This window comes from Talaromyces stipitatus, genomic scaffold (assembly GCF_000003125.1).
Source record: "Talaromyces stipitatus ATCC 10500 scf_1105507295515 genomic scaffold, whole genome shotgun sequence".
NCBI classification, from domain to species: domain Eukaryota; kingdom Fungi; phylum Ascomycota; class Eurotiomycetes; order Eurotiales; family Trichocomaceae; genus Talaromyces; species Talaromyces stipitatus.
In genome coordinates this window covers 732,244-756,206 of record NW_002990118.1, presented here as the reverse complement: position 1 = coordinate 756,206, position 23,963 = coordinate 732,244, and the positions used below count along the sequence as shown (strand labels likewise).

The window sequence follows — 23,963 nt, the reverse complement described above, 5'->3', positions numbered from 1 at the left end:
AATACACTAGTGTAAAAAAGTGTCAGAAACCTTCCTCTTGCAACTTATCTATATGGCGCTGCTGCGTCGAAACGATATTCTCCAGGTTCTGGATACGCCCGATGAAAAGGGCATTATAGCTAGTATCACGGCCCGGTGTCCGAAGCTCTCTTCTGATGCCATTTTTCTCGATTTTGCTTTTTGAAGTTGAGAACTGATGATTCTTTTTACTTCATGTTTTATTTATCGAAGAGAACAATCTTGACATGATTTGTAGCTGAGATGCATCTTCATCAGCTCAGACTGAGATACTGGGAGGAATGAAGCGCGTAGATACCGCTGATTTGTGAAAAGTACTGGCAGCAAATGTAAGAATAGCCGGAACACGACGTGCTCTCTAACTGTAAATGGTTTTCTGAGGCCATTCTTTGTCTGTGATTCTTGGATTGGATACCAAAGCCCTGCTGAGATATCGTAACTTCAGGTATTTCCATTCTGAACGTATACCCGATGTCATAAGCTGTGACACATCAGCAAAGACATGGAGAGAAACGAAGCCATCTGGAGAACTGGTAATTTAGAAAGTAGATAAACTCATGGTAGGAAAATCAGTTATTTATGCTTGAGACGGTACTTTCCACCCTTTTTTCTAACAATATCATAGGTAGAAAACTTTTTTGAAGCAAGCACAGGCTGATTGATGCCTTTGATTGAAATAGTTATTCTCGGAAAGCCACAAAGGTGGCCAGCATTGGCAAAACATGAAGAGATTGTTTACGGCACCAGATATCGCTTAAAATTTCCAACTGTTTAAGTAAGACCAGACTGGAGAATTGATTGAATACTCGTCCTCATTCATTCAGGGACCACTGCCCTCGAGAAAGATTAAAGTACATGATAACGTATAGTACAGTAGATGCTTTTTCCAAACCAAGCCAGCATTTTCTCAAATTTCGCCAAATCTTCAAGCCAGAACGAAAAATGCAAGCATTGAGTGGAGATATTGCTGGGAGATTTCTAATAGTAGTAATCGAGAGTTGTAGGGATTGGCCGTGAAGCGGAGGAAATAAAAGGTTTTGGGAGTAGGTAACACATCAGATGAAAGAATAAAGGAAACGTAAAAAAACAGACATGCCATATTACAAATGCAATACACGCTCAAATCGACACAAAGAAGGTATGGGTTTCAGATGGATGGGCGAATAGATGACGGCATTTAGAAGCCCATGCCACCCATACCTCCCATACCGCCCATACCGCCCATGCCACCGGCAGGGGGAGCTTTCTCCTCAGGAGCATCGACGATAGCAACCTCAGTTGTACCGAGGAGGGAGGCAACACCGCTGGCATCGACCAAAGCAGTGCGGACAACCTTCAAGGGATCAAGGATACCGGCTTCAATCATGTCAACGTATTCACCCTTGGAGCTGTCGAAGCCCTTGTTGAAGTCGTTGGCGTACTCATCGGTGAGTTTGCCAACAATAACGCTACCTTCCAAACCAGCATTCTCAACGATAGTGCGAGCAGGGCGCGTGATGGCCTTGCGGATAATATCAATACCGAGCTGCTGGTCGAAGTTGGCACCCTTCACGTTGTTAAGACCGTTGGCGGAAGCCTTGAGGAGGGCAGTACCACCACCAGGGAGGATACCGTCCTCAACAGCGGCACGAGTGGCGTTAAGAGCATCGACAACACGGTCCTTCTTCTCGCCAACCTCAACCTCGGAAGCACCACCGACCTTGATGACAGCAACACCGCCAGAGAGCTTAGCAAGACGCTCCTGGAGCTTCTCCTTCTCGTATTCGGAGGTAGAGGGGTCGGCCATGACACCGCGGATCTGTTCGCAGCGTTGAGCAATGGCGTCCTTGCTGCCCTCACCATTGAGGATGATGGTATCCTCCTTGGTGATGGTGATGGAGCCAGTGGAACCAAGTTGGTCAGGGGTGAGCTTGTCGAGCTTAATGTCGAGCTCGTCAGTGAAGACAGTGGCGTTGGTGAGAACACCAAGGTCACCAAGAATGTTCTTACGGTTGTCACCGAATCCAGGAGCCTTCACAGCAGCAACCTGGAGCTGGCCCCGGAGCTTGTTAAGAATGCAAACAGCCAAAGCCTCACCATCAATGTCCTCGGCAATGATAACAAGGGGGCGGCGGAGTTGAGTGGAAATCTCGAGAGCGGGAATGATGTCTTGAACAGCGGAAATCTTCTTCTCAGAAAGGAGGATGAGAGGCTTCTCAAACTCAACTTTTTGAGCCTTGGCGTCCGTCATGAAGTAAGCGGATGTGTAACCACGGTCGAAACGCATACCCTCTGTGACCTCGAGCTCATCCTCGATGGTCTTGCCCTCCTTGACAGTGATGACACCTTCCTTGCCAACCTTCTCCATGGCATTGGAGATGAGCTTACCAACGTGGGTGTCACCATTGGCGGAGATGGTAGCAACCTGAGCAATCTCTTCGGTGGTGGTGATATCACGCTTGTTGTTGGTCAAGTATTCGACAACGGCCTCAACGGCGGCCTGGGTACCGCGGCGGAGATCCATGGGGTTGCAGCCGGCAGCAACGTTCTTCACGGTCTCGGAGAAAATGGCACGAGCAAGGGCAGTGGCAGTGGTGGTACCGTCACCGGCAATCTCGTTGGTCTTGGAGGCGACATCCTGGAGCAAGCGGGCACCGAGGTTCTCGAACTTATCTTGAAGGGTAACAGCCTTGGCGACAGTAACACCGTCTACGGAAGTCAGTACCGTCTATCAAAGTGGTTACAAGAGATATCACGCACCCTTTGTGATCTTGGGGGAACCGTAGCTCTGGTCAATCAGGACATTGCGACCCTTTGGCCCGAGAGTGGAAGTGACAGCCTTTGCAAGAGTGTCGACACCCTTAAGGAGCTGGGCACGAGCTTCAACACCGAATTTGAGCTCCTAGTATGAGTTAGTACTGCGTATTGGTCGTCGTACGTGTAAATTCGATGGATATAGACGCACCTTGTGGGCAAATCGCTGTTGTTGCAGGCTGACACCCGAGGTTCTGAGCTTGGAGAAAGGAGCTCGGGTGAGCGCGGATGTTCTGGATGAGAGAGCGCGCTGCATTGTGAAGGCGTTATAAAAGAAACAAATACAAGGACTAAAAGGAATAGAATATAGAGCAACACAGCCAGCCGGACGTCGCAAGTATGGAGGATGAAATTGAGGATGGAGAGAAGAAGGAAGATGAACCGGCCAAAATACCGAAAATTTTCCAGCTTCTTCTAGATTCCCCGGATTGTCTTGGCTCGGCCTGAGGCACGGAGAACCTCATAGAATCGGCAAGTCACGTGGATCTCCGCCATTTCGAGTCAATTCAGTGTCATTATTCGTGAGGAATTGTAAAATACATGAAGAATTAGTAATGTACTTTTTGCGAAACAGTTTCTCCAAGAAACTTGAAAACAATCGGGTACCATGGAGAGAATACACGTCCGTATGTGGTGTGAGACTATGAGTAGCAAGCATCAAAGGTCCACCACCGCGTTCTTCTTTCCCCAGAGACTTTTCAAAAACAAAACACCAAAACACTAGCACCATTGCTAAAAGGCGCGCAAAACAAATGAAAAGGTCAAACGCCTCTCGTCATCGTGTCAAAATGAGTTGAAAATATCATCGTCATAATGGATGGGTCCCAAATAGCTCTCGATGGCCGTGTCAAAGGCTGAGGTCTCGACCGAGTCGACTCCGTGGTCCTGTTCATTATTTACTAGCTGGTCCTTTGGATCTTCAGGGCCGCGGTTTTTCACTGGGTATCCGTTGTGATTAGTGTTACCACCAGTCCAATTCTTTTGCTTCTTCGACGATATTATCGCCAAGCATTTCAATAGCAAAAATCTTACCAGGCGGCACCTCATTGTAATGATCCATTAGGTTATCATTTGTTCCAGAGTTTTGGGGATCCAAGAATTGACGGGTATCCAATCGTCCTTCAGTTTGGGGGAGAGAAGTATGAAAACTGTTGGATAGAGTCTGGGATGGATTCGTGACGAGAGCGGTCCAACTTGATTCGCCATAGCTTGGAAGTTCCCTGTGTTTGTTGACGTACACTTGATATGCTGGCTGTGCTTGGTCGCGGGCACGAGCTTCGGCATTTGCCTCTTCGGCGGCGCGCAACTTGCGATGGAACTTCAATTGAGGCTTGCAGTTCGGATCCTCTAGAACCATGGCTGGATGTACAAGTCTTGGGTCTGGATGGTAAGTCTCGTTTGACCACGTCACTGCTTGAGGTGCTTCATATTGTCTCATGGCGACTTCAATTGGCCACTCTCCGCGGAGTAGACCAGGGTTATTTGAGTGCTGAGCGGACTGAGGGATTGGCCCATAATAGTCCCTGCTGAAGCCCCAGCTTTGACCGTTTGGACCAGGTGGAGGCAACTCCCACCGCTGTTCAGGGTTTCTGTCTTGGAATACACCAGTCCCCTTGTACTTCAGCCGACGCATGTTGTTGGTACCAGGTTTGAGTGTGATGACCAACGATTCCTTGGTCTCTAGCTGATCTTCATCCTCGCTAAGAGCAGCTGCATGATCATCGTCTTGCGCTTTGCTGCTGTCACCGAGAAACTCAAGATAGTTGGCACCCACGGCCACCAACTCATCGCTTCTCTGGAAGGCACCGGCAACACCTTCTGTGGCATCATCCTCAAGATTAATCTCTTCGAAGGATTGCTCGAGCTCCATAGGGGTGGTCTTCCGTTTCTTCTGGGGACGTTTCTTTTTGGCTTTTTTGTTTTTACTAGGGCTATCGGAGGTCCAGTCCTCGTCGCTGTCTGAAACCTCATCTCTGACATTGCTGAAGCTACGCTTCTCTTTCTTTATTTCAGGCTGGTTCTGCTGGCTCACCCGGCGCTCTGTCACGGCTTCTGCGTACTGTGGAGAGACAGGCGTCACGGGAGCATCTGGTGACCTGGAAGCACCAGACGGACCACCACCGCGACGTAAAGGAGGAGGCACTTGCTTGTTTTTCTCGACACGTCGAACACGCAACTTGGCAAGATGCTGAATGATTGCTCCCTCAGTGACATTGTTTCCCATAGACTTGGCCACCTCTGCCCAAGGGATCTTCACACCTTCCCTGTTGCAGACAGATTGGATAGTGAGAAGGAGTAGCTTATCGAGATCATCTGAACGCATCAGTTATTGTATTTCTTGGATGACTGAAGATTCAGAGTGAGACATACCATTCCAACGTACCAACTTACGCGTCGGCGGGCGATTCAGAGCTTTCTTTTCGTGTACCATTTTGACTTGATCTCGCGTCAATAGCTCGCGTGAGTGTCAAATCTGAGCTCAAAGAGTTGGTTTTGGATCGAAAGAGTATAAAGCAGCATTCAAGACAAAGTGAGGATGCCAAAAGGTTAGAGACTGAAGAGGATAAAGTGAGGTGAACGCGTCGAGATTTCTCGCTCAACGGCCAGGTCTGAGAGAGATTTCTCTCAATTTGGAGTTTGTAGAGAAGGAGAAGCAAAATGAATCTCGACAATCTATCAAAACGAGTCGAAAATGAAGATAAACTGTCTATATGGTCAAGGTTATGACATCCCCAAAAGGCCAAAGTGAGAGGGACGAGAGAGAAGACAGAGAGAGCTGAAGGAAAAATCCTCGATGAAGATTTTCTTTGACGGCCATTGCCTCGATTGCCCAGGTGGGGTTAAGCTGGACATTATGCTCACTACATTAAAAGGAGGCCTGATCGTGATATCGTGATGCTCAAGCTGGGAGGAGCTAATGTGAAGTTTAATATGTGAGAAAGCTGTGATTTCTCACTTATTTTACACAAAGACCTTGGCTACACTTATAAAGTCATAAAGGTCTTACTTTTCTATAGCTATTTATCAGAACAGAAATTCATACTTTAATGTTAAGAATACATGAAGCTTCTATATAAGGGTCGTGGTGTTGCATATAAACTACTGACGATTAGTCCTCTCTCTATAACCACCCAACACAACAAAGAGTTACCTGAAAGTGCAAAACTATATGGAATGATTCCATTATTACTAGACCTGACCTTTGACATAAAATTAATTATGTCTTCTAAAGATCACATCATAGTATCATACCCAGATATATCACGTGACTTGGATACACGTGACATCCCGGCGGACTTTTCGTCTCCTTCCACTCGAACCCGAGCGATGAGCTTGACAACCGTCACTTAGAATCTCCATCCTCATATCCCTCACAATCAGTCAAAATGGTTGCCGCTTGGAAAGCCGCTGGCTTAACGTATGTCAAACCCTTTACAAACTAGTAGTTGTTATTATTATTTGTCGCTTTGTGGTCCGCAATTGCTAACCGGAGCAATTCCTTAACAGTTACAACAAATACCTTGCCGTTGCTGCGCGCGCGGTTCGCCGATCCCTCAAGGACTCTCAACGTCTCAATGCTGAGCGCCGCGGTCAATCCGATTTGAAGTTCGCCAAGTGGGAGGTTAGTACAGTTTGCCCCAGAGGTTTCGACGGTGACGGGAACTGACAAGTTGGGATACAGAACGGCAAGCAGGGTGAAGTCAAGCAGCTCGTGGATGCCAACGCCGAATCACAAGCTACTCAAGCCGAGAAATAAATGCGATGACGACGAACTACGATTTCGATGGTGATTAGCAGGGGAAGAAGGAAAATAACTCGTTTGTTCCGGCAAAAAGCGAAAGGAAATGCTGGACGGATGGAAGTGGGATCGTTGTACAATCTTATTCTTGTAGCAATAGTTGGAGATTATTTCTTTTGTCGATCTCCATGAAGAAATAGAGTTCTTCTCAATTTGATTTCACTGTAAACTCTCATGAATTGGAGGCCATAGAAGTAAATCAAGATCGTAGGACTTGCTTGATCTCGGCGACGGAGACCCATGCATACAGTAGTCGAACACCAGCCGCCGTTGTTTCCACTCATTGAAAATATCTCCGCAAGACATGCAACTTCCCCTCGTTCATTCCTCCGCATCTGCTTGTCGAATCTCGCGGAATAAATCTCATTATATATTTTCCGTCACAAATCATGATCCCAAATGACCCAGCTCGTGTTACTCCTCGCGTGGTGCCAACACAGCATATGGTTGCGCGGGACATTACTCGGGAATTTGTTAACGCTGCGTCTAGTGCGTCACTCTTTTCCCCGCGGCGGTTTCTTCATGTTGACCTTTAATTACGGCTCAAAGCTGACGGATATATTTGAGTAGAATTAAAGCAGGGCGAGCTCGTTAAAGATGCGGAATTCACTTTATTTGAGGCCGTCGGGGCGTTGGAGGTTTGTTGTGAAGAGATGTCAATTCTCGAGACTAAGCTCACGATTATCGTCGATATAGATCATGGACTCCAAGATGGACAGTGGATACCTAGGCCCCGGTGAAAGTCATGCGGAAGCGCTCGAATATGATTACGATGTGATGCGAGAACTACAACCAGAAGAAGTCCTGGGACTCGTGGATCAATTGTTATGCCATGAGGTTTGTTTACGCCCACGCTATGACTGTCAAATGGTCTTTAACTAAGAGATAATATGGGATAGATGGCATGGCACATGGGACATCCTCTCTCACAAACTCTTTTCACCTCGATATACCTCGACAAACTTCTTTGGCCGGTCCCCAAATCCTTCGACGAATATACCTTCCACCGCGGAACTACCGGGGTGCAACTGGAAAACGAGAAAAATATACCTCTAGTCCACCTTGTTCTGAGGGCATACTGTTTAGGGTTGGTCAAGGCTTGTGATTTAGTACATCGGAGGATTACACAAGAATATTACTATGAGGTTGGCACCAATGTGTTTGTCTCTAGAGGGGAGAGTGTTTCTGATGCTGCTCAGGAAGAGGATTTTGTTCCTCAACTTTATAATCGCAGTCTACTCAGCGAGTTCGACGTTGAGCCCGTGCAGAAAGTCCTCGAAAATGCCGTTGAGTATCTGCAGAAGCTTGGAAATGACGGAATAAGCATAGATGTGAGAAATGCATTGATTGATAGGTTGCGTTTAAGGAGTCATTTCCTTGCAGCTTTGAGCAAGGATATGGGTGCGCCCTTTTCGAATGACAGAGGGCCTTTTACGGCCTGTTTGGCGCTGATTCCTTCCCTTAACAAATCGGAAGCTCTTGGGAAACCCGTTCCGGACTCATTTACGCTAAAGATCCAGCGAAAGCTGGCGAGCACGATACCTCCCCGGCCAATGGTGACAATCGAAATAAAGACTGCTATCGACCATTTGAAGCGACTTTTCCAGGATGCCATTGATATGCACGAAATACTGGCCTATAGCAGTCCAAGTGATTTGAGAGTATGTATCCTGTCACAGTGTTACTTGAATCTCCTTGTTTATTATCACCTAGGTCTGCGTTTGGACGATCGCATCGAGAAAACCACAACCAGGGATATACATTCGTTGTCTGATGCAAGCATTTATCGTGAATGAGATGAAGATACTGGGCTCTAAACCGGCCAAGCAGCTATTCTACGATGACCTCAGAGACCTTGTACTACCGTTGAGCTCGTTACTCGACGAGCATAATGCAGAAATCGAGGTTCCTAGTGATCCTCGATTTCAGATACATCAGAGTATGGAATCGTTTGTGGCTCGTGTTGCTCATGTGAGTTGGGATTGCTTAGGACTTGGTTATTCTTGTCTAACTGTTTCTTGGCAGCCGTTCGTTGATACATTCCGTACCTCCTGTTTGAATCGATCTCGAGTACGCCGTGCCTTGTGTCACTCTATCCTGGAATGGGATAATCTTCAAATTGAGGTACGTCACGTAGCTCTTCGCTTTTGAAAGGCGTGGAGCTTATTTATTCATTTAATGTATAGGCCGAAGAACTCGACACACATCTTCAACCCCTTACTGGCGAAGTACCATTAACATTAGAAAATGGCCAGTCAACATATGCTTATCCACTCGGCAGCTGGGTATACCATGAAAAACTAAAACAGATGCAACTAATCTTTCAAATGGGATTCGAGCTATCTATCTACGCCCCGGAAGAACTTGCTGGAATGTATTGGTATCTGTCCCACTTGTGTTCCAGTCACCAACTACATATCGAACGAATACAAGCATTTGTTCACGCAGAAGGCAGGAGGAGCTCCCGTTTCAAAGGTAACGAGGAATCCTTTGAAAGAACACTTACCACTCTCGGTCGTCATAGTCTATGGCTCATTGCGACGGAGTCATTTTCCCTCGGACTTCAAGCGCTTTACGTATTCCTTGAGCGTCACAAAGTCCTCCCCCATGCAGCTTCACAATCTGCATACTCCAGCGCCCGACTTCGATATGAACTTCGAATGAAGCCCTTCCTTTCCATCAGTCTCCCGGAATTAGTCTCATATGATCAGTACGAGGAAAATGCCACCCTCAAAGGTCAGACTGACATCGAACTACTCAAAAGAGCCAGTAGAGTAATTGCCGATGCCCGCAAAGCATGGGAAGCGGTACTTGCGCAGGGTGCGTTTGTACCAACCTCTAAGAAGCAGCAAAAGCAACAAAATAGCGGTGAATCAGTACGCAGGCCAGCTATAGAAGCTGACTGGCAACGCAGCACAAAGGACTCACTCCGAGCATGTATAGGCGCTAGTATTGCGATTCAGACAGCTACCAAGATCTTTAATAAGATGAAGTTGTCGTCTGTTCCGAATACTGGGAAGAAATCCGAGACAGTATCGCTGCTAATCAAGGTGGATATCCCGGAAGTTGGATCAACAGGGCGATATCATGACTGGTGGGCGGTACCACGCATAGCAGAGGTTGAGTCGGGGTGAGCTGGTCTTTTGAGATCACTCGACAAGGGCCAAAGAAGGAAGCCTGGTTTCGTCAACTTGCTTCGAATTCCCAGTTACGCTGACTGTACGGTCCGAAAAACATACTTTATTAGCATTGATCAATATGCACATATCTCAATTAGGTATGTTACTTTCTAGACATTTCATCCTCGACATGCATATATGCATGTGCTCTGCTGTGCTGTGCAACCAATTGCGCACGGGACCAAGATATGTCCCGGCGTCAAGACATGTGTCTCTCGGGCAGTGTCGCCTTCTACCTTGCCATAAACTTGATCTTCTCAAGAATATGCAGTAAATAGTAGACTATGTGTTTATTGTTGCATTTGGTAGAAGGAAAGTTGCATGATCGATATGGAGAGGAAGCAAGATAGATCATGCGATACTTGTGTGTACATAGATCGACGTGACAATCGGATACACGATTTCGAAACAGCGAAGAAAGAGATCACGAAGTTGGACTCGTTGCGCTGTCAAATCACCTCGAGGGAATCGAAATCTATCCTAACACGTATGGATAGATGTTATTTGTCATCCGTACACGTTCACATAGCCGGTTCTATACGTGGGTAACAAATCATTTTGATAGTCAGTACTGTAGCCTAAATGCTTCATCTGCATTGGACTTTATGAGCATCGAGGGAGACTGCGCAAATAGTTCTTGAGACAACCCCATTCCCCATCTTTCAAATCTCTACAGTCCATGTTGCATACTCCGGATTATGTATGTCTGATACGCTGTGATTAGGGTATGTCGTACAAGAATCTACGGAAGATCATCCCTACATCCCTATCACCAGCTAATACGTCCGTACGTCGTAGGTAGGACAAACATTTAAGATAGGTAGTGACCAAGGATGGCGTTCGTTGAAACCGAAATTCTTGTCTGGAGTGGACAAGAGTAGGGCTCAGGGTATTTGTATAGGGCACGTAGCATGACCTCGGGAGTCGAATTTTCGGCGCACAAAAAAACAGAGAGAACATTAGAAGCTTGGAGACTAATTGGATTAGAGACGCGTAAAGCATGCCTTAGGTTCAGCATGGTTTGGAGTACGTCGGACCGATGCATATATACCCATGGATACATAGCTATGTATGAGTAAGTCCACAGGTGGATTCACTGGCTACGATCATGCATGCATGTAGTAGTTATGGGCGTGGGAGAGTCACATGTTGCTCCCCAGCATGAGTATTCACAGCTATCAGTGCTACGTAAGGTGCTAATACCGAGGCACTTCATCGGTTTCGAACTAGCGAATCAATCGATATGGTATTGCTCGATCTCAACCCGAGACAGATCTCTAGAGATCAGAGGAATAACCACACCACGAAAATTGACCACCCTTCCACATACTCCGGACGTACTCAAACCGCATGAATCGTAAAATGCAGCGCCAATCCGTCACGATCCCAACACGCTGCACTGTTGTTAGGCTAGGAAGTTAAAATAATGTAGGGCAGTCTCAGATGAGTATACCCCGAGGTCGGCGACCATTCTGAACTTGAAACAATTCCCTGATTTAAGATTTATGCCTGCTCCTCGGAGTTGATTTTTCCAGCGTGTTGGGTTTCAGTTCCTTGAACTAGAGGCACCGGGAGAATCCGATTGAAGGTTGTGTTCAGATTTCAGATGAATGAATGGCTGAGACTCAGATCTGAGTGAAAAATAATTCCAAATCATGTTATATCAATCTAGCTGTATATGGTATAGTGCACTGTGTATAGTTGTAATACAATTACGTAATTTATGACTGTGAATGTAATATAAACGATGTAATTAACGTAACCCGAATACAGCCAGCCCTATGATAAACCCCACGGATCCCGGTCAATCCCTTAATTTGTCCATATCATATTAGCTGTTTTTAATTTCTTTTTGTCCTGGCTGGAAATTGATGAGAGAACCCAGTATCAGAGTAGCGAGGAATTTAGACCCTTTTAACATGACTCAGTTGCGTCGGCGGGGTCTATTGTTCGGCGACCATATGCATCAATCATCATAGCTCTTTTAAGTTTTTACGGAGTATGCCCGAGATATCGGGTCTGATAACAAGATATCCACATTGGTACATAATGTAAGGTATGGGTTTCAAAAGTGGATTTTCATGAATAGGCGAACAGGTGTTCCTGACCGTGTTTGAAGTGTTTCAGTTCGATCATGACGAACTCTTGGGTCAATGCCAATCATTTGCCAGAGAAAAAGAAAAGAAAGCAAGGGGGTTTGAGTGGAGTTTGATAGATATACGTATCCCAAATCATGGCCATGCGTCCTCAAAATCTGTGGTTGTGCGTGGTTGTACGAGGTACAGACCATGTATCATGTAAGCATAAGACTCGAGAAATTAATACTCCGAGTACAAGAAATTGTTCTAGAAGACGCATTACGAGGAGTAATATTGGGTCGTTTTATAGTTTGTTATAAGCTGGTGACTAGCATGTTTGCGTTTTGACGTCGGCGTTCTTCCAACTGTCCTCGCCGAATGGGGCCCGTACGTACGTGGTTTGATTTGTGGGCATTGGGCAATCACTTAGTTTATCACCTTCAATTTCACATTAAGGACCTTAGAAGGAAGGCCCCTATGACATTTGAAACATACTACTTGGATTAACTGCCTGTTAACCGAAAGTCAAATGTATACCTATTTCCAGATACGGTAAATTTTCAACCTCCTTTATCACGTTCCAAAGCCCAAGGTTCTCCGGGTTCTGCATGGTATACGCATCCAACTGGAGCCCGGAATCAGTTCGATGTGGACATTGTGGAGCTCCAACTCAAAATACCGTCCAATATTTGGTATAATTATAGTCCTGCCATCGGGTTAGAAGCTTTCTGCCTAGACAAGCGTGATCATCATCTGCATAGGGAAAAGATCATGGTCCAATCTTAGTGGTTGCATGACCGAGCCCTAATGCCAATGTTGAATGGGATGATCTGTCAGTTTCACTTTAGTCCTTCCGTTCGGTATCCATGAATTAGACGGCGTTGTCTCTCGTTTGAAGTGGGATGATACGAAAGGGAGGCTGATATCTGCATTCGCTGGACGGATCTCTCCAACACTGAAGTAGGGTTTCGTCAAGTCTCCCGATCCGAGCGACTTTCCGCCATAAATTTGCGGCAACATACGGATTTTGTGATCCAGAGTCACGAGGAGGCATCTATTGATTTACTCAGGTGACTTGACTGTCATTACTTTTCCGAAACATTCGGCGCGTCATATCTACAAGTATTTCCAGCCCTGTATCTACAAGTGGTGCAACTGGGTGGGATTGATCGCTGTTTGTGGAGCCTCTAATATCGACAGTCTGATGCCCTAACTCTTCACAGAGGCATAATGCAAACTCGTGATAGACGTATCAGAGTCTGGAAGGACATACCGATTTCAGTTTGAGACTGAGCACTGTCTTCGCTCAATAAAATACACCCAAGGACAGAAATCAGCTCTATACGCATTTGATATCATTCGACATGGCGCAGCACATTCAGCAAATTCCTTCATCAGTTAAGGCCCTGAATTCGACGGTCCAAGCTCCTTTATTTCAGGGCCTGTACTCTTATAAATACAACAATAACCGCGACCTCGATTACGACAAGCATCCAGAATACTTACACCAGCGAGGACTGAACGCAATGAGTCAAAAGATTCAGCAACTGCATTACACTTATTACATCCGGGCATACTATCAATATTTCCACGATGCACACCCCCTATTACTTCCGTTGACGGCTCTCGAAGGACCCCTCGGAACACAACACATCCCTCGAAAACTTACTACGGTAATGCAATACATCGGAAGCCATTTCCTGACCATCAATACAAGCCCAAGAGAAGATCAATCTAGTACCCGAGGTGACCATAGGAGAGCAATATCGGACGGATCAATTCAATCCAATAATTACGAAGAAAAAGCAAACCGGGCGCTCGAAGAAGAAGCATTCTCCTGCCTATCACATGCAGAAGAAGAACAAGATGGTTATCAAGTTCAATGCATGCTCCTCCTCTCCATAACCGCCCACGCCCACGGCAATTTCCTCGAAGCAATCCGCCTCATCAAATCTACTGCCAGCCTCGCTCTTAACCTCGGTATGCACACGCAATCATTCGCTGTTGCACATGGCCACGGGTCTCCAATGCTGGAAGAGATGTGGCGTCGATGTTATTGGGAGTTGTTTGTCGTCGAGAGCCTTTTGTGCGCATTGGTCGAAGAGAGTGCAACGTTGTACGAGGTTGGGTCTGATATACCCTTGCCATGTGATGAAGGGATGATGGATGTACATATTTCAACGGTATGTAGCTGAAAAGCTTTTAGTGGTGAGGATATACTAACTCTGCAGGATCCAAGTCATCAACTTACAAATACACAATTCAAGACCTCCTCGATCATTGCAATAATCGAGCCCAACTCGTTGATCCATTACCTTCATTCGCCTATCGAATCACTGCAGCACATTTTTTGGGTTCCGTGCTTTCTCTCCGGCCTTCTTGCAAAGATGCAACGACTGCAAACGAGCTGGAGAAGTTCTACCCAAAGCTGATGGAACATGTAGACCACAAAGCTTCCATTGGGGGAATTGGCGCACAACCAGATCATATAGCGCAAATGCTTTCGCAGACCAAAGTTATCGCTTGCTCGTAAGTACCCATTGTCCTTGTAAGTCCAGATGTCAAGATATGGAGGTCTAATATCGCCAGAGCAATGATATACTTTTACCGCCAAACCTCCAAACTCACCCCCATCAAACTCCAAAGGAACCTCTCCCCAGATCCCAGATCACCATCATATCCGTCAACCGGACCAAGCACACCCGTCTTTCCGAGCAGCTTCATCCTCCATTCCAAACTGTCCACCACCTCCACCATCTCCAACTCCTTACACAGCAAACTAATAACCTCCGACCCATCCAGCATGCACCTAATATCAACCGCAAAACAGCTCGCAACCCAACTCAACAACCCCCGCCTCGTCCGCGGAAACAGTCCCCTAATCATCGATGCAATCGCATTAGCCATGCTCGTCGAAATGGCTGCCTTGTTACTCCCTACCCTTGATGGGACATTAAGGGAAAGACTTTCCAATGAATTCGGAAACTCATTGGGAGTTCTGAAGAAGTTCGCGGCGAGATGGCCGTTGGCAAAAACCGTGAGAGACTTGTTGATTGATGAGTATGAGAATTTGTTTAGACCCGAGAGGGCGAGATGACTTACTCCTCCTTGATCTGCTTGAAATTGAAGGGACGTGAGAAGGCATCCCAGGATTAATATCCCTCGGAGACTTTATAAAATGCATTTTGAAAAAATTATCTAGCGTTCTATCGTTACAATGAGCGTTGCATCTGCCCAGGTGATTGATTTATACCGAGCTATATACCATATACATGTGGATATGTCATAGAAACAAGAGATTTACCTACCTTTGACGCTTCTCGACTTTCCTGTTCCATTTTAGTGCTCACCCCCTCGCCGCTTTTACTCACTGAGTAGAACTGAGCACACCCGGAGCCTTAATTATAGGGGCTCCGCGCCTGACCAGTAGAATTTACTACTTTGTGCTTCCATAGAATTGATAGATAGAATTGGGCTCCCACTAGATGCACGGGTCCGTGTCGCTGATATAAGCCCTGAAAAAAATGCATCTAACGCAGCTATAGGCTATAGCCCCCCACTAACTTTATCACCAAAAGCGCTTTTCAACACCTATCGCAATACGAATTACGATTATATATTATAGCATATCTGAATAGCGTAGAGGGCATGCTTTAGAGGTCCTTGTATGACCAATTGCGTTACACTTTGTATACTGGCTTGAAGCTCTACGCTTTGCTATTTGAGTCTCGACGACTTCGGAGTGACTCGGCTCTCGCTTTGTACTTAACCTTGAGATAGAGCTTTGAGCTCTAACTGGCTCAATTCGCTGGCGAGGCTCAGGAGTAATTGCGGAGCCCGGTCACGTCTCAAATGCCAATGCGGGTGAAAATGCTCCAGGAGAAGAGCCTCGCCTTGACGCATATCCAGTACATGTAAGCATGGGAGCCCATAGACTCGAGTAAAGATACCCGTACATATTAAGGACGGAGGTGGATTCCTCCCGAGTAACCTCCGTTGTTCTTCAACCTTTCTTAAAGCCTCGTGTGAGACCCAACCTCGTACAATTCCGTACAAAGCTCCAGAGAGTTCGAGAGGAGTTCGAAGTTGTTGCGTTAGATGCATTTTTTCAGAGCTTATAACTATAAGCGGTGTGCTTATATCAGCGACACGGACTCTTTCCAGTGCAGATCCATATCGGACGGCAGCATCAATATACTACATAGATTGCCCTTGGCCTCCCGTTCCGTCCAATTTGTTTATAATTTGTATGCGTCAAATACAGATACACCCCGATTTCGGATTCTCTCTTCCAGCATCATGTCAAGCATGCAGCTTACTCGTGGTGGCCCGATTGCTAAAGAGCAGCGGATGAGGTTTGATGATCTTGTAGGGGAACGAAGCGACAATGTCTCTCAAGATCTGGAGACAGAATCTCTTCAATGAAAAAGTCCTTCGAGAGATAGGGGGCTTCGTCATCCGGCACAGAGGTAGCCCGGCAGAAGAACTGTTTAATCCACAAAAAGTGTCATTCAATATAATGTCCCGTATGAAGTTTCTAGATGGCGGTTCTGCTATGATCCGCTTTCCGATCCCCGCTGTTTCTATGTTTCCCGAAGAGAAGGCCCAACAGGAAATGTCTGTGATGCGATTTATTGAGCGGCATACCAGCATATGTGTCCCTTATGTCCTTTATTACGGCATGGCCGACCGGAGCCCAGTCGGACCTGGGCCTTTCATCATCATGGAATTTATTGAGAACGATTCGGACCTCGTTGATGCACTAAATACCCCGGGTCTCCAAGTTGATGAGCGGTGTATTCTAGATCCAAATGTTCCAGAAGATCGACTGGCAGACTGCGATCGGCATATAGTGATATGGCAGATATCTTATTCCAGCTGGCCAGAAAATCCATTCAACGAAATTGGCTCCATCAAAAATCAGGAAGACGACGATTTTGATGATGAATGGGTAGCTGCGTACCGTCCTCTCACTCTAAATATGAACGAACTTGTTCAACTTGGAGGTTTACCTCTGGAACTGCTACCGCAGACCTTTAGGACTGCTTCTGCGTACCTCCTGGCACTTGCAGAGATGCGCATGCCCACTTATCTATACAGCGCAATGATGCAGTCGAATCACCGGAAGACTGCAGACGCAAATATATCGCTAGATGTTTGTTCCGGAAACTGGCCCGAGAAAATCGCTTATGTTCTTACGATCAGGGTCCCTTCAAGCTTCTCTGTGACGATTTTCGACCCGCAAATGTACTTGCAAATTCTCAGTTCGGCTTCTAAGCAGTGGGCGCGATTGATTGGGAATTCTCATACGCCGCTCTAGTGGAGTTCGTATACAGCCCACCGTCGTGGCTACTTCTAGAGCGCCCAGAATACTGGAAAGGGGTCCTTGGTGAATGGACAGGACTTTATGGGAGGCGCCTTCCAGTATTTTTGCAAGAGCTACAGAAAAGGAGGATGAGTTAATCGAACGGAAAATTCTAAGTGAAGGTGATGGCCTTTCACAACATATGCTGAAAAGTTGGCAGAATGGGGATTTCGGGGTTTGTTATGCTGCAAGAAGAAGCTGGGCTTTTGATATGCTATATTGAGCAAAGTTCGATCGCCGGTTCTTTGGGGACGGTGACCTGGAGGATAGATTAGAACTGCTCACCTCGACAGAGAGAAACACTCTTGATGTTTTCGTGAAGAGAAAGCTTGCGGAGAAGAACGCTCGCACTCTATAAACTGAGCAATTTTGATGTTCAAGAAATGGGCCACATAACTTTGAGGCCAACATGATTTGATAGGGTCATGTTACAAACCCGGCTAACTTAAACCTGTTACATGTATTCGTGGACTTTTTAAGGTGCCTATTTTCACCTTCACAAAGGTCGCCTACTTAGCCCCCTCAAAAATGATTATTTAAGGCATCAAGCGGCCACAGATGGGCCGAAGTTTTCCTTCCTGAAAGCTGCGAAAAGGAATTCAATAAGTAAGGCGGTCCATAGCATATATTTCCTGGGTCTAGTTTTGTCGATGTTCGGACAGGTTAGATAACTCGATTTTGTTGACAGTAACCAGCAGGATTACCACATGTCCTCGGCAGTTTGGTCGCCCTGCAGAGCTATGCTAAGGCGACGTTTATGCCCCGTGATCTGGTACTTAAATTTTTGTTAAGTATCTTAGGAAGGGTCAGAAGTCGCGTTAGAGCATAGATTCTTTTATGATGTCCCACCAAATCTCGCTGCTTGTATCTTTCCCCAAAGGAATCCGCCTGCTGCCGCTGCGATTTCGCATAGTCAAGGGTGTCTTCAGGCGTTTGTTCTAAGACATAATCTGTCCCTCTCTCATCACATAGTATAACTTTCTTCTTCCTGAGGTTTTCCTTGATCTTTTTGACTTCATCTGCTTCAACACCACGGAGTTTATTTTCGTTCTCCACTTGTTCCCAGGCTTGATGACACTGATGTATGCTTTCACGAAGCTTCTTTGCAAGAAGTTTTCGTCTAGCATCATCCATCACTATATTACAGAGCGCAAAGTGGTATTTTTCTTCCACCAGATCTTCAGGCGGACCCCCTTGCTCGTCAATACGAGGCCAGCTCATGATAGGGTCATCTTCCTCAAATGTATGTCCATACCACAGGAGGTTGGTCCATTTTGGTTCAGAGATCACTCGACAACTCGTTTCTGGATGATCCCTAGGCTCGAGGTGTCCTGTCATTTGCGTGGCGGCACTGTCCCGTTGAATCGTGATGACAAAATCCCGGGCATCCAAAGACGCAACAAAGCCACCTTTCCCGGAATCCTCATAGTCCACATTTGCTCCATTTGCCAATGCCAGGACTATCAAACCCTAGGAGTCTAGATTAGCTGTAGGTAAAGAGGAAATAGAGCCGAGAGACGAGAGAGACGACATGGTGTTCTCGAGATACGGTATTTCCAGTGAACCTGAAAAGAGACGGAATTTACCCTTCTTCAGTCGATTTTCACATACCGCCCGATAAATATGAAGCCAAGAGCATTCCGTTAGAATGAGGAAGCCACCTATGGCAGTCATCAAGACATTTCCTTATCACGGGTACCCACTCCTCTTTCTTGACGACGAAAACGCGATTAATCTGGCGCCCATTCCAGACACATAATTGATTGCTAGTAAACATATCATAAAAATCACCATACCAAGACTTTGCTGTTTGAGTATCCTTCAGCAACTTGTTTAACTTTACTACAGCTTCAGCGCCGAGTGCTAAAGCAGCAGACACGCCAGATTCCATATTAGAAAGATGTACTACATGAAGAGACACTATTTGCAAATCATCTGGCCTACATTTAAATATACGTATCCTGCTAGTTATGGAAACGGACTGGTTACAATAATACTTCAAATATGCAAAGTTTGCGTCATACCTTAGTGTTAAGAGCAGCATGGTTGATGGCCTACTTAAGACTACAAAAGTCAAATCAGAATATGTTGTAGCAGTGAGGAGCCCATCGACTCTAGTAAGCTGAGCGAGACAAAATAAGTGATGAGGAATATAGGTCCGAATCATAATATATGATATCATGATTGCTGGCTGGGTCATCGTTGGTATGGATCCCAAGGTTATAAGGTCGTTGATTCCGATCGTATCAAAGATATATGCGAATATCCACGGGTTCTCTCATGACTGTTTATTGAAGGATATCAGAATCACCGCTTCTTTACGGTAAAACAGCGATGAGAGTCAATCCGTATGGGGATGTTGACGATAACGATAGAATTGTCTTGCTAAATACAGAAGAACTCCCTTCTTTTCTGGCTAACGCAATGTATAATACATTCTCCGTTCGGGCTTCTACGACTATGATTGCCCTCTCAGCAAAAATGGATGAGAGACTTCCAGGGTTGGAATAGACTGCCTGAGTCATTGGGATGTATGTCAATTGAATCTAAAGGAGATAAGGCCCTGCCCTGTGAACGCAACACCAGAATAAATCGAGAAACGCTGCCGAACCGTTGGAGGGAATGGAGTATCTTTCTGCGCTTCGCCGATTGCTGCCAGCGTACAATCCAACCAAGATGAGGGATATCTGGGGTGGATCTGGGGATTTCTACATGGCGCAGTTCATGAGTTTCTCATCTGCATTTTATGCTGACGTGACATAGGTGGGTGGGCCATCGGCGACGAGCTCACCCCTTCTACACAGGGCCGGTGATTAGTAGCCTTCGGGTGAAGCTAAGATGAGCTCATATGTATTTAGACTCGCAAAAATTAAATGTAGTCTTTCTTTATCTACTTGATTCTTGTTTTTGTTGATTGTTCAATAACTTGTAGAATGCTGATCTAGCTCTCATTCTAAATATTGATGCAACATTAGAAAAGTATCAACGCGCGAGCAAGCCTCTACTTGTGAAAATCAATTTTCTATAGTGCTTTGTCTCTACCAGCTTTGAGATAGAGTTTCTCTCTGCCACCTTAGGTGAACATCTCGATTAGTTCCTCAAAGATGGGACCAGAAAATACGCTCAATTGCAGGTTATGAAATGACTTACCTGGGTAATAAGCATAACAGTCTGCACATGATACGTTGGGCACAGAAAAAGGAAAACACAAGTATGTTTTTTAATACTGATATGAGCTTTTATATACTTCTAGATTTGATGATGCTTGGAGGTGTAGAGACTGTGGGGATGCAGACTTTATGCCGTCTATCTGCAATTCAGAAAGGAAAAAGGCAATGCTATTTCTTGCCATTCTAAGAAGCGAAACTCTGTTTCAGGATAATGAGTGATTATAATCAATTATGTAGAGCTGGAATATATACCTTAATCGCTCGAAATCATTTGGCCCACAATCCCCTGTGGGCCAATTCAATCAAGAGGGGATTGATGAATTTACATGAAATCCTGCCACAATTGAATACTTACAAACTCACAAGTACTAGCAGTCGGAACCATTAGGGGAAGTGCTATACAAATTTTGTGAGAGATTGGTATATGCCTGGTTTGCCCTATTTTCTGCAAAGTTTGAATGCATGATGCATCTTCTCTCATTAACATCGCCTACAAATGATCCAGGCCCTCTAATCACGATATGGCCCATTGGTAGTAGCTGGCTCTAGACGCAATTAGACCTTACATAGAGTAGAGCTCCCTAGGTATTTACAATATACTCAATCCCCATCTGCAACCCGACTTACCAGAAATTCCAACATTTCCAACCACTTCTAATATGCCTTCTAGCAGTCGATCTACCTGGCGGAGTCAAGTATCTCCACAATCCCCTCATACGCTGGCAACCCGTTATCACGAGCGAGAACATCCGTCAAAGCCATCTCCGCAATTTTTCGGATCTGCTCATCGTTCGTGACCCCTACTTCGGACAGCCGGGTTGGTAGGCCCAGGAGCTTGACGAATTTGGCTACTGCATCTGAAGCCGACTGTTCGTGCCAGTTGAGGGTCTTGTTGAAGATGCTCAGGACTTGGTCGTGGGAGCCTGGCCGGGTGGGTGGTATATTCCAGGACGGGGGAGAGGAGGATGCAACTCTGTTTTACTTAGCTGGGGTATTCGTAGTATATGTGATGAACTCACCGTTACTCCTGCGACTTAGTTAGTATTAGATAGCAAAAGATAGAGTGGGAATCAACGTACCATGCTGAACACCAGCAACGCTTCCCTGGAATGAGACAGTCCGTTAGTATCTAGAGTAAGATCTCATAGGAGCCTACTAACCAATTGATGCCCGATAGCATGACTTGCCCCAAAAGACACGTGCCACTTAATAAACGGAAGCAAGGCCTTTCTCGAACCTGCTTGACACTCCGAAATACCTTCCAACAACTCCTTCCTATCCCCGCTACCATCACCATCGAACCCATCGTGATACTTCACCAACCCCTTCCAACAAACACTTCAAGCCATTCTCAAAATGCCTAAACGCCTCTTCATGACACTTCACATTACCCAACCCCTCAACACAATGATCGACCGCCCTCACACCAGACGCCAACCAAAGATGAGCCGGCGTCGTAGCCGCCACTCGCGGATCACACAGAATCAACGTCGGAGAGCCACTGGCATGTCCGAAATGCTGTTTTTTACCCCTAGAGTTTGTCCCGCTGGCGTACGAATTCCATTCCCCCGCGCTCAAACTCGTGGGGACATTCAATTTCTCGTACCCGGCGAGACCATGTTTTTGATCAATTAGATTCTCCATGTCTGTCTCTGTGAAGCCCGGTTGAAGAGTTGCGCTTAGCATAACTGCGATTTTGCAGGCGTCGGAATATGAGCCTGAGCCTAGGGAGATTACTGCGTCGATGTTGTTGGTTTGTACTCGATTGGCAATGTCGATGATATCGGCGTAGGGGGAGTGGCTTCCTACGCCGGTTTTCTTCTGTAAATGCTCCAATTTGACACTGTCGGTGAGGCGAGCTTCTAGGTCTGAGACAATGCTGGTTTTTGTGTCGAGAGCCTTGCTGACTACGAGTAGCACACGTTTTGAATTCCATTCTTGTAGCGCGCTGGGAATGTCGCCGAGATAGGATGCGTTGAAGATGGCATCGTGACCTCTGTGGGAGTCTAGCGGGAGTTGTTGGATTCTTTGTTTGGACATTGTTTAGATATGCTCTTGGGAGTCGGCATATTGCTTTGAAATGAGGAATAATTGTGTGTTTATATACTATTACGAAAAGCTAATGTTTTTAGTTAATTGAACCAACATCAATATCATGCAGGTTTAACACACCGCCTGCTTTTCAAGGAGAAGAGTTGGCCAAGAAGTACCAACAGCCAATAGATAAACCCCAGATCCTAAGCGGTAGACATTCTGCCGGCAATATTCAAAGTGACGTACGTCATGAACCAACAGCTGTTATCTATAATTAGGCCTTACCAATCAAAAAGCTCTTCCTCCAACATGGTGGTTACTATTGATGTTGGGATAGCTCTTTAGAGAATCTTGTCGATTTGTATGAGCCAAGTTACCAATGCAACATAACGAAAATCGCCGGTTCTGTAGGACCAGGACGAGACTGAATCTTATCAGCTTATCGACGGGATACCGCTACTTGGTGGTTTGGCTACCAACAGTTTCGGACTCAGTCCTTGCAGAGAGCTGAGAACTTTGAACATTGAGCGTAGACCGCGACAAGCTTCTGACATAGCTGAGCAATTCAAAAATAGGTAGGAACAAGCCTCATACTAGGTTATCGTATAAGTTCAGGCCCATGCATCACAGACGAGATATACCACTAGATACTGTATGTGTTAGAAGAATCAAGAAATAACAGCCAATAGAAGTCGATCTTGGCTACGGGAACTAATGCATGATGGATTATCCGTGATCATTAGGGTTAGGGTAACATAACCAAAGGGGATATGGATATGCCAACATAGCCAACATAGCCAACATAGCCAGTTAGAACGACTATGTTGAAGGATGGATATATGAGGACACTCATTTCATACATTTAGTCAATCCATGCATTTAGTTCTACTCGACCGTCTTGAATCCACTGCGATAACTTGAGCATACTCGATGGTAGTTTAACCGAAGTTTCCGACGCATGCCTGAGGCTTACCATGCGTAATCCAGATCCTATTGGCCCGTTTTGTCCCAGATAGAGTTAGTGCACCGCAGCTGATTGGACAGAAGGCAAAATTAAGGTCATTCGGGCGGGGCGGAATCCACAGGGTTTCGTTCATCAAGGTGAAACTGAGATTTTGCTTGTGGCTGACATATTCTCTCTGTATCGTCGTCAGCATATGGCTAGTACGGAATGCGCTGTGGAATGTACAGTATCCAGCACACAGTGACACATGTGGAGTAATCTAGACTTACACGATTCGATAAGCGCCGAGTAACATTCATATATTGTTTTGTGTACGTAGTCGAAGCTGAAGCGTGAAGCGTGAAGCGTGAAGCGTCGAAGCCTCGAAGGCCTGTCTGCCAAAGCGGAGGTGAAACGGCAGTCAGATTAAGAAACAGCACAGTGGCCAATCATTTGCGCGGCTAATCCCGTCGGTTGAAATTCAGGGGAACCAGCCAATCAGGCTCTTAGAGACACACCCCTTCATTTTCGTCTGATAGAGTGACACGACAGGGCCGAAACTTTTCGAAACAGTTAAACATGCG

At 46.0% G+C, this 23,963-nt stretch overlaps 8 protein-coding genes across 8 annotated transcripts; 4 read left to right on the top strand and 4 right to left on the bottom strand.

Moving 5' to 3' along the window:
- Positions 1-789: 789 nt before the first annotated feature.
- TSTA_042940 (antigenic mitochondrial protein HSP60, putative) lies at positions 790-3,067 on the bottom strand (the record flags this gene model as incomplete). The annotated part of the gene is made up of 3 exons (XM_002484730.1): positions 790-2,706; positions 2,758-2,899; positions 2,963-3,067. 3 exons carry the CDS (start codon positions 3,065-3,067, stop codon positions 1,196-1,198), a joined length of 1,758 nt encoding a protein of 585 aa, XP_002484775.1. The 3' UTR covers positions 790-1,195.
- Positions 3,068-3,772: 705 nt separating this feature from the next.
- Positions 3,773-5,242, bottom strand: TSTA_042930 (uncharacterized protein; the record flags this gene model as incomplete). The annotated part of the gene is made up of 2 exons (XM_002484729.1): positions 3,773-5,124; positions 5,182-5,242. 2 exons carry the CDS (start codon positions 5,240-5,242, stop codon positions 3,773-3,775), a joined length of 1,413 nt encoding a protein of 470 aa, XP_002484774.1.
- Positions 5,243-6,127: 885 nt separating this feature from the next.
- On the top strand, positions 6,128-6,787 carry TSTA_042920 (Mitochondrial ATP synthase epsilon chain domain-containing protein). Its single transcript, XM_002484728.1, has 3 exons — positions 6,128-6,229; positions 6,319-6,433; positions 6,494-6,787. Exons 1-3 carry the CDS (start codon positions 6,198-6,200, stop codon positions 6,566-6,568), a joined length of 222 nt encoding a protein of 73 aa, XP_002484773.1. The 5' UTR covers positions 6,128-6,197; the 3' UTR covers positions 6,569-6,787.
- Positions 6,788-6,999: 212 nt separating this feature from the next.
- TSTA_042910 (amino-acid N-acetyltransferase subunit Mak10, putative) lies at positions 7,000-9,987 on the top strand (the record flags this gene model as incomplete). The annotated part of the gene is made up of 8 exons (XM_002484727.1): positions 7,000-7,099; positions 7,181-7,248; positions 7,307-7,447; positions 7,510-7,755; positions 7,810-8,271; positions 8,324-8,581; positions 8,636-8,734; positions 8,797-9,987. The coding sequence occupies 8 exons, from the start codon at positions 7,000-7,002 to the stop codon at positions 9,742-9,744; spliced, it is 2,322 nt and encodes a 773-aa protein (XP_002484772.1). The 3' UTR covers positions 9,745-9,987.
- Positions 9,988-13,231: 3,244 nt separating this feature from the next.
- Positions 13,232-14,964, top strand: TSTA_042900 (uncharacterized protein; the record flags this gene model as incomplete). The annotated part of the gene is made up of 3 exons (XM_002484726.1): positions 13,232-14,050; positions 14,107-14,396; positions 14,457-14,964. 3 exons carry the CDS (start codon positions 13,232-13,234, stop codon positions 14,962-14,964), a joined length of 1,617 nt encoding a protein of 538 aa, XP_002484771.1.
- Positions 14,965-16,254: 1,290 nt separating this feature from the next.
- Positions 16,255-17,590, top strand: TSTA_042890 (uncharacterized protein; the record flags this gene model as incomplete). The annotated part of the gene is made up of 3 exons (XM_002484725.1): positions 16,255-17,114; positions 17,204-17,291; positions 17,462-17,590. The coding sequence occupies 3 exons, from the start codon at positions 16,255-16,257 to the stop codon at positions 17,588-17,590; spliced, it is 1,077 nt and encodes a 358-aa protein (XP_002484770.1).
- A 380-nt stretch (positions 17,591-17,970) lies between these two features.
- Positions 17,971-19,134, bottom strand: TSTA_042880 (uncharacterized protein; the record flags this gene model as incomplete). The annotated part of the gene is made up of 2 exons (XM_002484724.1): positions 18,844-19,134; positions 17,971-18,692 (listed from the first exon to the last, which is right to left on the bottom strand). Exons 1-2 carry the CDS (start codon positions 19,121-19,123, stop codon positions 17,971-17,973), a joined length of 1,002 nt encoding a protein of 333 aa, XP_002484769.1. The 5' UTR covers positions 19,124-19,134.
- Positions 19,135-21,080: 1,946 nt separating this feature from the next.
- On the bottom strand, positions 21,081-22,442 carry TSTA_042870 (uncharacterized protein; the record flags this gene model as incomplete). Its single annotated transcript, XM_002484723.1, has 4 exons — positions 21,081-21,325; positions 21,482-21,506; positions 21,563-21,686; positions 21,736-22,442. 4 exons carry the CDS (start codon positions 22,440-22,442, stop codon positions 21,081-21,083), a joined length of 1,101 nt encoding a protein of 366 aa, XP_002484768.1.
- Positions 22,443-23,963: the final 1,521 nt, after the last annotated feature.

Bases quoted from the DNA above. Each gene is read 5' to 3' on its own strand.
- TSTA_042920 (XM_002484728.1), top strand. From the start codon at position 6,198: ATGGTTGCCGCTTGGAAAGCCGCTGGCTTAAC. The intron at 6,230-6,318 runs GTATGTCAAACC...ATTCCTTAACAG, and splicing joins TGGAAAGCCGCTGGCTTAAC to TTACAACAAATACCTTGCCG. The intron at 6,434-6,493 runs GTTAGTACAGTT...GTTGGGATACAG, and splicing joins TGAAGTTCGCCAAGTGGGAG to AACGGCAAGCAGGGTGAAGT.